Genomic DNA, 15,348 nt, shown 5'->3' with positions numbered 1-15,348 from the left:
ATGGCCTGTGTGCTGACTTCATTACTTTCACATGTCACAGTTGACCGCTGTGGGAAAAAAAGAAACTACTGAACTCTCAGCACATTATTTACCAGAACTCAGCAGCTGACTGCTCCATGACCGCCCCAGAACTGAGTGAAACAGAAAGATCCAGGAAATTTGTAAACACAGTTCCCTCCCACTTCCTTTACATCACAAGCTGCTACATGTGGAGCACTATAAGGCTTTCTACCCACGACGAGCACACATACTTGCCCTCAGGCAAAAGCCAGAGAGGAGAAGAAGAAAGAGGAGTCTGCCTCTAACAGCATCAGGATTAGCAAGAAAACTTTTTCTGAAGAGCTCCCTGATAAAAAGGCAGAGAGATACTGGAGCGTGTGTGAAGTCTGAGGGTGAGTGTAATACTGAAACCTCGTCATGTTGCTTTTGCTTTCACTGATCTGCAAAACTGAAAGATTCTAATTCTTAACAGCTCTACTTAAAAGTGTAGAAACAGGAAACTTACTAACCAGACACACACAGCGCTTCCTTTACAAATGAAGAAACTGCAGGGCCAGCTGAGCCAAAACTCATATGTACACATATTTAATTTGCTCACAACAAACACTGAGGTCCTCTTGTATGTTCAAGCTGCTGATTATCTCCATTATATCGAAGAGAAGACATTTTTTAACCAACATTTAGAAAACTCACAACAAAACTATTCCCATGAATGAACAGTCTTTGGAATTTACGCGTTATCCCCATACCTGAGTGGGTTTTGTCCGGAGGCTAGATTTCTCCCTCCATTTGGGCCTCTAACGGTTAATAAAATGACCGCAGCACAATGTGTCTGCTGAGAGCGTGTGTTTGAGGCGTGTAAACACTTCACTGATCTGGCTTATTCAAACAAAGTGTGGTTTGTGCAGTTCTCTGCTGCAAGTGTGAACCCTGCGTGGTGCGCATCAAACAAGTGGACCAACAGCGTTTGATAAGGTGCTCTGGAACAGACCGAACGCATCGATACAAGCCAGAACATAAATACGATCTGAAACATAAAGAGCTGGATGAGCCCAACGATGAGAATGAACATGAACACCACTCCTCCACATGCAGATTTCCTCCTACTGCATGCCTGCTGTCCAATGAGGTCGCGCCTTCAAAACAGCCAACAGCAAGCAAACCATGCAAACCTTCCTCATGAAGAGACGCCTCATTTGGTCTTTAATACGCCCGCCCGACACCACTCATGGTTACATTTCTGCTAACGGCACTTTACAGCAGAAAGACGTTTTGCTGCTCCTCCACGCAGCTTCAGAAACAGGTCTATATGTGGTGGAGGACCTCAGTGGGTGGATCCTCACAATAGCTCTAAATGTCTTCTAGTGTCAACTGTACGGGGGCGAATACTTCCACATTTTGACACATAACTATAGCCGTGACCGCTTTGAATGAGGTACACTCTATAAGTGTGACCTTCCTGCTGCCGCCTTCACACTCCTACTCCTCTCCGTCCATATTTGGAGTTTTGGCGGACTGCGCCGCCGCCAAGATGGCGACGGTGAGAGCGTCCGACCAACCAAGTGCCATCACAGATGCTTCATCCATATTTTTTTTTTTGCTGTCCATGGTGAGGACGAGCTGAACCACAAACAAAACATTCAAACATTTGTTGTTGTTGTGGTCACAAGTCTAAGCCCAGGCTGGAAGCTCCAGGGACGGCAACAGTTGAAAACACATGTTGTGAAACAGCACAAAAAAAAAGTGAAAACAGAAACTAAACTTAATGTCTCAGCCCCTGGCTTCATGTGAGGAGTTTTTGTGAATAGGTGCTCTTCTTGTTTCTGTGTGCACATACGTAGCAGCGGCGTATACTTCAGTAATCACTGACATGCTCGGCTTTAATTCTGCAGTCAGCATCTGTCATCTATAAGTACTGTATCAGAGCATTAAACCCTTTTAAAGCCATACTTTACTCCATCCTCTCCCTTTCATTCTTTCCTTAGCTCTCACCAACTGTTTTTTCAGTGCTTTATATAATCTCCCCCCGCCTGTATTATTTGTGGCATCTTATGCTGCCAGCGCTCTCCTGTTTCATTATCTCCTCCTCTTATCCAACGGCGGTCTAATGTCAGCGATTTCAAATCTTTATTACATCAGTGACGCTCCATTCATGTCTTTTAGGAGAAATTTTATGAATTAAAAAAACATTCAGCTCGCTCGGAGTAAAAATGATGAATTATTTAGTTATTGTTTTTTTCTAAAAAGTTAATATTTATTTAATATTTATTTACTTTATTTTTAACTCTAATAATATTATTTACATTATTTATTAATGACATAAAAAATGTGTTTGCTTAAATGGATACTAAATTTACATTCTTGTTTAGCCTGTGGGTTTCCTTAGACCTAAACCTAAATATAAAAATATGAGGATGACAAAAAACAAAAGAAAAGAAAATAGGAAACAGCCACTTCCTCCTGCGCTGATGGTCTTTGTGGTCTCTGGGAAACTTTTCCTTCATCTGCCGTTCCTCCTCTTGAATCCCGGTTCCTTTTCTACAGCCTGGTTGAGGGAAGCAGAGGGAACTGTAATCTGCTGGAAGTGAAAGTGGAACTTTACTATATCTGAGTCTGACCCGGTTTAATCCTGCTCTGTCTTTATATTCTGGATCTTCACTCTCTAATATTCTCCCCAAATTACAGCTACCTCTATGGTAATCCCATGCTGGCTGTGGCCTACATTATACCTCTGCCTGTCTGTCTGTCTCGGTGTGTGTGTGTGTGTTCAATTGAGTGTGATGATGGAACCAGATGAGACAGTCAATCAAAATGGATATGGGATATGATCAAATCCAATCATTCAGAAAGGTGGTCAGGCATTCAGCGGTTCAGATTTAAAGTGCTCCTGGATTACAGGACCTGAAAAGCATAATCCTGCCTCTCACTTTCACTTCAGCTAATGTAATCAGTGCCATTCTGCCCTCTGGTGGTCACCATCTGTATAGCATCAACCCTCACTCTACAGCTGTGCTTTTTTAGAATAGAATAGAATAGAATAGAAACACTTTATTCATCCCAAGCTGGGAAATTTCACTTTTTGTCTTGAGTTGTGATAAAAAAAAACAAAACAAAAAACATCCACGTGCAGTCCAGACACCGCCGGGTAATACACGCTCAACAAGAAGCTGAATTTGTGCTGCTGCTTTCAGAGTCAGTGTTTGAGCTTATCGCTGGCATGCAAATGGTTAAGAGTAAATGTTAGCAGCATGCTAATTGAAGCAGGAATGTGCTAATTTGCATTTTACAGTTTATTGGTTATTGAACATTGAAATATAGACCTTATGATAGTGCCAAGTGAGCAGAGTGTTATAAAGGAGTTTATAACATGGTGGTGGTTTCAGTTCCTTCTTGTCCATTTGTAATTTCACATTCTAAACATTTAACAGTTTGTTAAATTTCGTTTGATATATATTTTAGTGATATCTGCATCTTAGCATTGAACGAATAGATGAAATTTAACCCCATCATACAAACTGGAACATGCACTTTTTATACTTAAATAAAAGGCTGATCTTCATTATGATGTATAGTCCAGCAGCATTACACCCATGACCACCAGATGGTGCTGGTTGAAAGATGAAATGATGTCAGGTAATCCTCAGGGGACCATGAGTGCTAAAAATAAAGTATTAAGGCCAAAGCATCCCAGTTTGGGGCTTTACTGTTTGATGGTTTCCAGTTTAAGGCCTCAATCAAAAGTCCATTGATGCCTCAGCTAGGACCCATGTCCTGCATACTCTGAGTGACTGAGGCCTTCAGGGACTGGGTGCTGGATTTCAGCTAACTGACTGGGTGAACTTGGTGTCCCAAGGCTAACATCTCGACTGCTCCTCCGCCGAATGTGAGCTTTAAAGGTTCTGCCAGGGACCATCAGCAACCCGCCTCCTTCCTCTACCAGTCCGTCAAACACTGCGCCCAGACTCTGCCGTATTCTCACACAGAAGCGTGGGCAGCTGAAGGCATACAGGATGGGGTTTAGGACTGGATTTAAGAAGGCAATGGTTGTGGCAATGGGCAGCCCCACCTCCACCAGTTGGAGGTTTTCTGTGTTGTACTTGGCCATCACTTCGATCATGCAGAAGATGTGATAAGGAGCCCAGCAGAGCACAAACGCAGCAATCACAAACGTCACCATTTTGGTGAAGCTCTGGGACAGTGGGCTGTGATTGGTCAGTTTCGGGGTGGTGGGGGACGGGGTGCTTTCTGTCTGTGGAGTATTGGGGGATTTGAGGAACAAATTTGTCGTTCTTGTGGTTGTACTTCCTGGTTTTCCATCTCTGTTTGATACAATAAGTGCATCTGTGAGCCTGCTGACACTCTGCTTCCTCTTCCTGTCCCGGCTCCTCAGGCTTAGACCAATTTGGATGTAGCTCCCCGCAATCACCAGCAGGGGAAAGAGGAATGCTAGGAGCAGCTTGGAGATGGCTGTGGCTTCCTGCCTCACAATGCAATCTGTCTCCAGAGTAGCCTCAGAGGATAAATACAAGGCAAAGTTATGATAGCACAACTTCCTGCCGTCCTTCTTCTCAGTCACAGAGCGGAACACAAAATATGGAATTGTGTTGATGGCTGCCCACAGCCAGCCCAACGCGCACACCTTCCACGCTCCTGCCACCGAGCGGTGATTCTGGCTCCACACTGGTTTCAGCACCAGGAGTAAACGATCCAGTGAGATGGCAGCCAGCAGGAACGCCGACACAAACATGTTTAAGAAAAATATGGACGCCTGCGCTTTGCAAAGCGGGTATCCAAGCTCCCAGCTATGGACAGAGTTGAAGTAGAAGGTGAAGAGGGGGAGCGTCAGGGTGGCCAGGAAGTCAGACATGGCCAGGTTGAGCACCCAGACGGACGCTACGGTGCGTTGCCTGAGGCGGAAGCCCACCACCCAGATGATCAGGGCGTTCTCCAAAATACCCAGACAGGAAACCAGACCGTGGATACAAACCACCACCAGATTGGCCTTTGTGTTGTTGTTTAATCCATGATCCCTCATCATCTGCAGTAACGGACAGAAGAGCTGTGAGACATTAGCCATGATTCACATCAGCGCTGAAAGAAGAAGAGAGACGAGGAGGTTATGGGGTGATCACAGTTAGACTACGTATTATAACAGCGAAACCGAAGTTATACAAAGATCAGGGAGAAGAGACAAGATTCCAACTGTCTCTTCATCCACCCATCTTCAGACCTGCCTTTTCCAGCAGTGCAGGGTTACTTTAGCATCGTTTCATCTTCTGGCTGAGTTCATCTGGACATCATTTAGTAAGTAAAATTTAAAAAAACATGCAGGCTTGGAATAGAACAGAAGTACTTTATTCATCCCAAGCTGCTTACAGTACTTATCTTATATACCTACTTATAAAAAATAGGTATATAAGATATATATGTACAGTACAAAGTGTGCAGTGTTGAAAGCTAAGTCTCAGTTACAACAATCAGAGTGTTATCTACGACAGAGAGGAGGAATGCAAACAAACAATTTTCACAGTGGGTGATCATTAGTTGGATCTGAGCTGAACTAATTATTTCTGTTCTTCTGTAGGTATAAATAGATAAGCACTGAGACATCTCACCATTTTTTACTATCTCTGACAGTTGTGCATGTTTAATCGTGACCATGTCACAGCTCTGGAAACACATAAAGAGGAAGCACGGAGCCAGACGGTGGTTTTATTTCCTGCCGTTTTCCGATTCACTGGAACACATTTTTTTTATTTGTCTGGCATTTTTCTTTTGACAGTTAACACTGTTAATAATCTAACAACACATTTTTTTTACTAAAGTGTTCATCTTTATTATTAGTTAACATGATTAAAAGTTGTTAGTTTGATTACAGCCACTAAGTAATTGTGCAGTTTATAAACTTACCGGTGCATTAATCGACAGACTAATACAAATACTTGTAGCATAATTAGACAATTATGAAGACAAAGAATTCTTTCCTTTGTCTCAGAACAGACAACAGGCTGACTCAGCCTTTAAGCTAAGACGTTTTCCACCACCTGTAACTGCCTACAGTGGAAACACTGACATGATATCATCACTCCCAGGCCTCTCAGTTGCTCCAGGCAGGAATTAAGAAAACAAACCCTAATGTGCTGTAATCTGTAAATTACACCTTATTAAATGTAATTAAGTTGACAGCTGAAGACTTTTAGAGACAGCGTGACCGACCTGATCGCAGATGATGAGTCCTCTTTAACATCAAAGGGCCAAATTATCTGTGCCGCACGCCGTTTCCTTCCCACGAGGTAGATCTTTGTATTTTAACTGAGCTGCTCTGACACACTAACAAGTAGCGTCCTTAGGCTTTAAGTGGAGCTGAGAAGGCAGTCTACACCCTCACCTCACTTTCTCCTTATCAGCAGTTATTCTCTTGTTCCCTTTTTCAAGGAAAAAAAAAAAAACGGGTGAATATCCCTTAACACAGCCACAGCATGTCAAAGCCTGTTGCTGCAGTCTAACCACATACCAGCTGTTAAGCAATGTGTTTAGTTGAGCTAAAGGGAATGCCTGAGAACTCACAGACCAGCATCATGTCAGAATCCAGGAGCTTATCTGCACGTTTATCAGTACATCTTTTTCTCAACCATTAAAGATAAAAAGGCAGCCATGACCCTTATCTTTACCTGGTAGATAGTTATGTTATTTAACACCAAGGAACATTTCTCACTGATTCACTGAATTAAACATTAAAATGAGAGTTCATGGTGATGTTGAATGTAAACGATCAGCTCAAATGTGTCTAAAGCCGGCTCCGGCAGCTCCTTATGGAGCTGTCAGAATGATGACGGGACCTGGCGGACTGCATGGACGACAGTTGGCACATTTGTTGCAAGATATGTTGAGAGATTTTTCTGACTCACCACAGTCAAGCATGAAAAAAAATCTTCTTGCCTACACAAAACATGTAATATATAAGTGTTGCTCATCTGCAAACATAAGGAAAAGTTACAGATTAGATGAAGCTCAGCTTCCACAAACGCCTCCGATGGATGGATGGAGGATTGCGTCACACTGGAGTGAAAAGAATGTCCCATTTCTAAGAGGCTGAAAAAAAGGAATCTTTCCCAACTTGAACTATCCCACTATTTAGTCATTTGTGTTGCTACAAATCAAATGATGGTGAATGAATGAATGAAGATCTCATTCAGATTCTGGGTCAAAGAATGGCAGTAGTGCGAATAAAAGCTCTGTTCATGTATACTGGCCTTCATAGGCCCTACCCTTCAAATAATGCAGCCCCTGGACTCAAACACAGCTTTCTTTCATTCGTTCTTTCTTGCTTATCAGTTACAGGCCAAAGAGTACACGCACTGCTCTCAGTGACTTGTCAGCTAGTTTTGCAACAGTGCGGTAAAAATGTGACCATTCAAACTGTTGTTACGTACTTAGTCACCTCCCCTTATGCTGAACGCGTCAGCCAGCTCTGACTGAGGCTATGAGGTAAACGCAGCACCCTGTCTGCACATGAATACAGTCCATGAGTAAATATGAGCTCTGACTGGATCTGAAGTTGCTCAAATCACTGGATGACTTTTAGTCTTATTAAGAATGAACTAACCCTTACCCTTAACTTCTGAAAAGAATGGATGAGTTACTTTGAATGGCGCCTTAAAGCTCGGACAGCTGTGTATGTAGCACAGCTGTGGTCTATGTGTGCACCTCCTACTGGACTTATTAAGAAAACTGAGTATTCAGATTACTTTGTGACATTTTGCAATAAATTTGTGTTCTTTTTTTTAATTAGCCATTAGTGTTAAGTCTTTTTGTTACCTAAAAATAAAACAATCTCCTTATACACGCACTGCTATAATTACAACTCCTACTAAAAGGGGGCTAATACTTGACTCATGGTACTATGGAGGGTATCCAATACTGTGAGTCTGTAGCTCAGCCAGCACAAAGAATGCAAGAACTACGCTCTGAGACACAATGGGAAATTAATCTGTGCAGTAGAGATGCTACCAATATGCATCACATTAATAACAGTAAAAAACTGGTAACAAAAAGTACTTTAACAGATATAGTATAGATAAGTGAAGTAACGTTACCCTCTTTTTACTGACAGTCATCTTATAATGTAACAAATAACAACATAAACAACGTCATCATAAAATGCAGCTTCAACAGTAACAAAAAACTGAATCATGACATCTGTTTAGTCAACAACTAAACACTAACGAAGCTCGATTTATGTTCACTTATCAGCCAATAATAATCTATGACTTGTTACTGTGCAGTTAGGAGACTGTATCTTCAAACAGACACAAGAAAAGAACTTTCAATTGATAATGATGACATCACACAAGCACCTTTTAAAGAAAAACAATATTGCACATACCTGCTGTGAGGAGCGGAGCGCAGAATGCAATCAAACAGATCTGTAACAAAAACCAAACTACTACTGAGAATTAAAGCTGTGGGAGGTTTTTAAAGTTTGATAGCACAACGTAAAAAAAAGAGAAGAACTACATTAAAACCATGCAAATAAGTATTTACATGTTTTGGGTTACACCCACCTTGTTTGGTTGGAGCGAGACTCAAAATCTTTCAGACACTCATCTCTCCTGTCGTGGAAACACCGACTGAATCCCAGCAACACACCCACCTATACACCTCCCTTTGCTCCACCCTGTATTCAAATAACGTTCCAGATGAGGCAGTACGTGTTGTCAGCATAGATGCAAATTTGGGATATAATTCCTATCCAGTCAGACGCAGAGGTAGAGAAATGAAATACATGAGGAGATGAAAAACAGACCTGAGATAATGTTGATGAAGATTCTCAGTCATCCAGGTTATTTTCATTCAGAAGGCTGAAGCGACCTTCTGAACAGAAAGATATGAGACCTGTGATCACGTCAGGGCTGGACGTGTGTGGACTAGTCTTCTCTCACTTCACTGAGAAGTTGTTTCCATGATGATGCACAGCACCAAACCATGTCTAGAGTACATGCTGCTGTGATTTCCATCTACAAATATGGGGGTCATTGATACTGATCTGATGTGTTTTTAACAAGAACAGCAGCACACACATCTGCACCTCACAAATTATTTGGCTTTATGTTAAAAAATGTGTGTCATCATCTCAAATGTGGACATTTGAACACATGTTTAACAAAAATGTCAAAGTATAAGGGGTGATTGATTTGTGGCCCAACAAACTCATCAAAGATCACATTGAGATTCGAGTTCTTTTAAGGAACAAATGATATGATTAGGCTTAAGACAGCAGCTACACAGTGCGGATCCATACGATCTAAAAATAATGTAACAATATAACTATCAGACACCCTCATAGGCCCTGTTCACACTGGAGAAAGTCATTCCAGCTAGAGAAGGATTGAGCCCAGACAGCCTTTAAGCTGGATGCGTTCAGACCTATTATCAAATCTGGCTATCACACACTTGTGTCCGCACTCAATCCGGCTTCATCCAGCGTGTTTGCGGTCCTCCAAACCACTAGGTGGCGCCTCGTAATATACAGAGTCCGTTCAGGCCGTGGTAGGACCGTGTGTGCGCATGCGTCGTGCGTTTTTTTTGTCCCGTGTCGCGCCCTGTGAACCGGAAGTAGCACATCACTAACCGGAAGTAGCATGCTGCTAACCAGAAGTATCACATCGCTAGCCGGATTCGCTAGCCACATTTGCGTTCGCACCTGAGCCACATTTGAGCCAATCTGGCTAGGAATCAAACTGGATACAGCCGGATTCGAGGTGTGCACACTCAGAAAAAAAACATCTGGATACATCTGGATGCGGCCCTAATCCCGCTTTAGCCGGATTTATTTCCCCAGTGTGAACGGGGTAATAGTGTAGTTTTAGGCGACCACTTCCACCCCCAGTCTGGAGGAAGTGATAGGGAAAGTGCTCTGATGTTGCGCATTTATTCTCTTAGAGATTCCTTAAACAAAGTGTCAAAAGTAGAAGTATAACTGAAATATCAGTCTTCACATCTGTGCCAGCCAGCATTTTAATCTTGGTTGCGTATATGAAATGTTTAACTCATCCTGTCGACGCTAAATGACAGAGGCATAAAGTTGTCAAGCAGCTGGTGAAACAATATATGCAACACACAACATGATGCTACCACCTCCATACTTCAACATATAGCAGCTTGTAGTGCCTGGAGTTCCTTAAAGTTATCAAAAACGCAGCACTTCATCACACAGTCTGGCTGTGGTGCCGCCACAAAGTCGACCCTTCGCCAACGCACAGGAATTAGACGTTTTTGTGGCTGTATCTCCCACATACTTCATCCATGCTACAGTCAATGCGCCACCTACTGGCCAGAAGACCTGTCTTTTTCATGTTTGTTTTGGTGTACTCTTCTGCCCTGCAGACCACAGCTCTTGCTGGTACCAGGGGAGAGAGGACATGGGATGATAGGGGAGGCGGCGGCTGTGAGTCCCGCAGAGCACAAGGAGTGCGAGGGCCTGTCATCGCTGCTTGCAGCTTTAATTTTGTACTTATTATGTGAAGCATAGTATCATGACTGTGACTTGTAGAATTCAGATCAATACTGTAAATCATCTGTATGACCAAGAGTTGGTCTGGTGGTGGTCTGGCTCGTCTTGGTGAGACGCCATGGGGAAACAGGCAACAAGGAGGCTAGAACAGCTAGCACGAAGACACGACAGGACACAGACATACAAGACTTCTTCCAGCCGAAGCTCAGCCACAACTCGGCTAGAGCAGAGGTAATAACGGCGTCAATAACCTGGTTTATTTTTAAAGACTTGAGACCATATTCTGTTGTGGAGAACTAGGGTTTTCGGACATGATAAAGACACTGGAGCCCCGTTACAACATACCAAGCCGGCAGCATTTCACTGACAAGTGTGTGCCAGAGCTGTATAATAAAGTAAAAGTTGAAGTCAAAGAACAGATGTCTAACTCAGAAAGAGTGGCAATTACCATGGATGCCTGGACGTCATGTGCAACTGATTCCTATGTGACAATCACAGCACACCACATCTCTCCCAGCTGGGAGTTGAGGACTCACGTTTTACAAACATAGTACACGAGGGATGTCTTTTGAAATGTTATATTCTACATCAGAAGCTTATTGTTGCTTGATCTGAGGCCAACGGACCTTGTTAGTTGATGATTTGGCTTTAATTTGTACTTGAATATTGTTTGTTTTTCATTGTCAGAGGGGCTTTGTAAAGTTCTTACAGCGCAATACACTACTAAACATGACATGTTTCTGAAGTCACATGTCAAAAGTTACAGATGTACCTTAGTCTTTGACAAATCTATTGGAAGGCAAGTAATGCTACAACTATAGTTCAGACTTGTTCATTCATAATGTAAATTGTACAAATTGTAAATTGTCTACTTAAAAGAAGAAACTGTCAAATCGAATCGAAGCACAACGTATCGCAATTAAATCCTATTGAATCGACTGAATCGTTCCATTTCTGAATCGTATCATCAATTATGTTATGTACCATAAAAGGACAAAAAAATTGCCATGTGTACTAAATGTGTGTCTTTATCTGTAACTGTACCTGTATTTATAACTGTATTTGTGACATGTTTAATGAACAACGGAGGGAGCAAATATCCACTTATATTTTTAATGTGCATTTTGATATTGAACGACAATATTTAAGAAACGTGATTTTTTTTTTATCCGCCACAGATGAAGTGTCTTGCGTCTACATGTTATTTAGGAATGTGTGGGCGCTTGATGGTCAAACAAACCCATTGAAGTGATAGCCCATGTTCTGATAACTTGTCTATCTGTTTATCTATCTTTTGTTTTTAGACTGATTATGACTTCTTTGCTGGGCATAGCCCTGCTAGCTGTGGCTCTATCTGGACCCACTGTGGCCTTTGTCTCAGTTAGGAGTGGGGCCTCCAGTCACGTCACCATTACAGGAACGGCGCTATTGCAAAAAGTGGCGGAGACATGCCGGGCGGTGGCTGAGGCGGGAGGTTATGAGTTTGAACCCACGGTATGATGGAAGATAAGGAAATGTGCAAGAGTACACACATTTATGCTTGTTTTAAGTAATTTTCTTTCCTTCTCAAAGAGGAAAAGACATATAGGCTACAAAGGCTCATTTTTTGACACCTTCATGTTCTATGATTTGTGAAAAATGTCTTTAGTGCACAATCACACTCTTCTTTGTAGTTACATTTGTGCGTGTAACCTCTTACCTCTGACCTCCAGGGTACCTCTCCTGAAGAGCTGGTCCAGGCTTGTCTAGGTCCCACCGCCGTTGGAGAGGTGTCTGGTGCCAAATTTTACTCTGCCCTTCAACAGGTCTTCACCCAGAATGGACTGGTGGACCGTGACTTCGCCACCAGGTAAAGTAGAAGACAATGTCATTAAAAAATAGTCTAGACATTACAAAGTGTTAAATATGACTCATATTCTTACAGCGATCGACATCACTTCAACTCTGAGACCTTCTTTGAGGGACGTGGTCTCATCACAGAGGGCGTGATGGCCATCAAGGCCAATATTCGCCAAGAGAACTTCCAGGCAGCCAGGGAAATATTAGGCAAAGTCCTTCATACACTGCAGGTGAGAGGGGAGGAATAGAACACCTGTGCATAAAGAGAAGAGAAACTTAGGTGACAAACTGTTTTATAATGTGTGTTTGCGGGCATTCACAGGACTTCTACAGCCACAGTAACTGGGTGGAGCTGGGCAACACGGAGCCATACATCAACCTCATACGCCCTGACCTTCCTCTGGATAATCTGGCAGGTGGGTGTGCACATACAGTGCTTTTTATCTTACATAGTAAATAATATTCTACTTCGAAGCACGGAAAGAGACTTTGGAACCTACTTCTTTGCAGATGTGAACACTCCTACCTGCAGTGACTGTGCCAGTGGGACATGCCCCAATCAGATCCTGCCCAATATCCTCAAAGAGAAAAAACTCACATCCGGCTACATGGGAATCTTCTCTCCTTTCAAGCCTAAAGGTATGTCTGATTTAAAACAGCACATTAGCTAATTTAAACATGCATATGGGATTATATTATGCTATTTGTTTAAAAACCACCAGAAAACAGGAAAATTATTGCCATAGCTGAGTCACAAGAGTCAGTGCCAGAGCAGTTCATTTATCATTCGACACAAAATATAATATCTGTCCATTTAACATGCAACAATTTTGTCCAGGCTTGGGGTCGACCAACTCCACTGAGCCTGGACCTAGTCCTGAGATTGAGTGTACACTCCACAAATCTGCAGCTGACAACACTTTGACTCATGTTTCTCTCTACTGTGCAGGTAAATGCAGCCACGGAGGCGCAGATGACTTCACCAGCATTTCGGATCCTCGAGGAGGCATCAACAAAGATGAGCGTCGCCCAGACAACATGGCCTTGCACGATGCCGCTGTGAAAGCAGCTACAGCTGCCAGCCTCGAGCTGCTTCAGGACATCCGCCTAACTGCAGGGGACGATGACTTCCTGAGGTATGACGGGGCAGGGACTTGATAAATCTCTAAAACGGAATCTAAACTTAATGTGCATGAGTGAGAGGAGGCCTTGTGTAAATCTCTTGTCATTTCGCACAGAATGATGGGGATTGCTCGCTCATCTGTGGTGTGCTTTGTCATCGACACCACTGGCAGCATGTCAGACGAAATTGATGAAGCCAGAAGAGTTGTTTATAAGATAATTGACAGCAAAAAAGGGACGCAGGATGAGCCCTCCGAATACATCCTGGTGCCCTTTAATGATCCCGGTAAAATCTCCTCTACATTTCTACCTTCATGTTAGGTGACCATTAGTGGTTCTTGACACTTACTGTGGTTTGTTTTTTACTTACATGTAGATTTTGGACCCATGATCAGGACAATAGATGCTGATGAGATGAAGAAACAAATCTCTAAGCTCAAAGCAGATGGTGGTGATGATGCCCCTGAGATGTGCCTGTCAGGACTTCAGGTAGTTGAGTTGTGACATCTTCAGTTGAGTTGGGATTGTGAGTGATTTGCTCAGTAATATTGTGATGGCGATCTTATTTGTCCAGCTGGCTCTCACCGGTGCCCCTGACTCGTCCCACATCTTTGTTTTCACTGACGCTACAGCCAAAGACATTGCCCTCAAGGACACTATACTTGCTCTCATCAGGAGCACAAAGTCAAAGGTAAATGCTCACTAGCAATCAATGGTGATGACTACCAAGTCCACTTAAGAGTACATGTACGGATCTATTGGGAGTGAATCTCCATTAACCTCTCTCCACAGGTGTCATTCTTCATGACAAATGTGCTCAGCAAGAGGCGCCGTCGTTCTGTTGCCTCTGCTTCCTTTAATGACTACAAGGACTTGGCTGTGGCCTCAGGAGGCCAGGCCATCCACGTGTCCAAGAATCAGCTGCCTCAGGCAACAGATGTCATCCTTGACACCTCTACTTCAGCTCTGGTGAGATACTGCAGCTCCACAAAAACCAGGCATTAAGTGATAGGATCACTTTGCAGAACTGAAAAGTAAACCATTCAAATGGTTTATTTTTCTCAGGTGACAGTTCTTCAGCGAGCAAGGAGCCCAGGGATACAAGAGACCTTCACCTTCCTATTGGATGAATCACTGAATAACATCACTCTCTACATCACAGGAATATCTATTAGTTTCACACTGACCAACCCTTCTGGTAACAGAGACTGTTTATGTCCTTCTCTCTTAGTGAGAACATTGTTCTTATGTGATAGATTTATGTCCTAAAATATTGCATTCTAAACATTTCCAGGTGTTAGCCAGAACAACAATGAGGCCAACGGTAAACTGGGAACTATTCAGTCAGTGGGCAACCTGATAAGAATCCGTCTCAACCATGACAAACAGACGGGAACCTGGAAGATCAACATCAACTCCAACCAACCTTACACTATCAAAGTCACAGGTCAGAAACCGGACAGGACTGCTATATAAAACCATCAAAACAAGTTCATCAAGGTCTTGTTGTGTGCATGTATTTACCGCAAGATATGTGTTTCCAGGCCAGAGTACTATTACCTTCATCTATGAGTTTGTGGAAAGTTTCGGAGGACCTCACTCAGGTTACGCAGTACTTAATGGGCGTCCACAAGCAGGTACAGCTATATATAGCTCGTTATATAGCAATTTCCTTATTTTACGAAAGTATAACAAATTGAACGGCCAGGCATCATAAATGTGGATTGTTTTCCTTTCCTTCTGGAAATCCAGGTCAGCCAGCCAAACTAATGCTCTCAATGATGGGTAGGAAAGGTCCGTCATCGATGACTGTTGGAGATGTTGGTCTAGTATTAGTGTCTGGACCTGAGGCCATTACTGGTGGCACAAAGACT

The 15,348-nt window shown here is 42.9% G+C and overlaps 2 protein-coding genes across 3 annotated transcripts in view; one reads left to right on the top strand and one right to left on the bottom strand.

Annotated features, from left to right (window-relative positions):
- Positions 1 to 204: 204 nt before the first annotated feature.
- The window catches only part of LOC114432453 (von Willebrand factor A domain-containing protein 7-like), a 17,424-nt gene continuing 2,280 nt past the window's right edge, over positions 205 to 15,348 (top strand). Inside the window, exons 1-15 of the mRNA XM_028400477.1 lie at positions 205 to 392; positions 11,818 to 12,007; positions 12,226 to 12,362; positions 12,438 to 12,582; positions 12,675 to 12,768; positions 12,863 to 12,991; positions 13,302 to 13,488; positions 13,591 to 13,760; positions 13,851 to 13,963; positions 14,049 to 14,165; positions 14,267 to 14,443; positions 14,540 to 14,672; positions 14,769 to 14,921; positions 15,019 to 15,111; positions 15,227 to 15,348. The exon at positions 15,227 to 15,348 is cut by the window's right edge and continues 150 nt beyond it. Coding sequence (XP_028256278.1) covers positions 11,825 to 12,007; positions 12,226 to 12,362; positions 12,438 to 12,582; positions 12,675 to 12,768; positions 12,863 to 12,991; positions 13,302 to 13,488; positions 13,591 to 13,760; positions 13,851 to 13,963; positions 14,049 to 14,165; positions 14,267 to 14,443; positions 14,540 to 14,672; positions 14,769 to 14,921; positions 15,019 to 15,111; positions 15,227 to 15,348 — 1,953 coding nt within the window. The 5' untranslated portion in view covers positions 205 to 392; positions 11,818 to 11,824. The remainder of the gene's footprint in view (positions 393 to 11,817; positions 12,008 to 12,225; positions 12,363 to 12,437; positions 12,583 to 12,674; positions 12,769 to 12,862; positions 12,992 to 13,301; positions 13,489 to 13,590; positions 13,761 to 13,850; positions 13,964 to 14,048; positions 14,166 to 14,266; positions 14,444 to 14,539; positions 14,673 to 14,768; positions 14,922 to 15,018; positions 15,112 to 15,226) is intronic.
- LOC114432495 (prostaglandin D2 receptor 2) lies at positions 3,178 to 9,413 on the bottom strand. Of its 2 annotated transcripts, XM_028400552.1 has the most exons (3): positions 8,565 to 9,413; positions 8,387 to 8,426; positions 3,178 to 5,091 (listed from the first exon to the last, which is right to left on the bottom strand). In XM_028400552.1, exon 3 carries the CDS (start codon positions 5,075 to 5,077, stop codon positions 3,758 to 3,760), a length of 1,320 nt encoding a protein of 439 aa, XP_028256353.1. In that variant the 5' UTR covers positions 5,078 to 5,091; positions 8,387 to 8,426; positions 8,565 to 9,413; the 3' UTR covers positions 3,178 to 3,757. The 2 variants fall into 2 exon arrangements, with proteins under 2 accessions (XP_028256353.1, XP_028256344.1); XM_028400543.1 differs by lacking the exons at positions 8,387 to 8,426; positions 8,565 to 9,413 and adding an exon at positions 6,217 to 6,420.

This window comes from Parambassis ranga, chromosome 1 (assembly GCF_900634625.1).
Source record: "Parambassis ranga chromosome 1, fParRan2.1, whole genome shotgun sequence".
In the NCBI taxonomy this organism is placed as follows: Eukaryota; Metazoa; Chordata; class Actinopteri; family Ambassidae; genus Parambassis; species Parambassis ranga.
Note: the sequence above shows the minus strand (reverse complement) of the source record. Positions and strands in the feature narration are given on the sequence as shown.

Coding starts and splice junctions, on each gene's coding strand:
- LOC114432495 (XM_028400552.1), bottom strand. CDS start 5,077: ATGGCTAATGTCTCACAGCTCTTCTGTCCGTTACTGCAGATGATGAGG.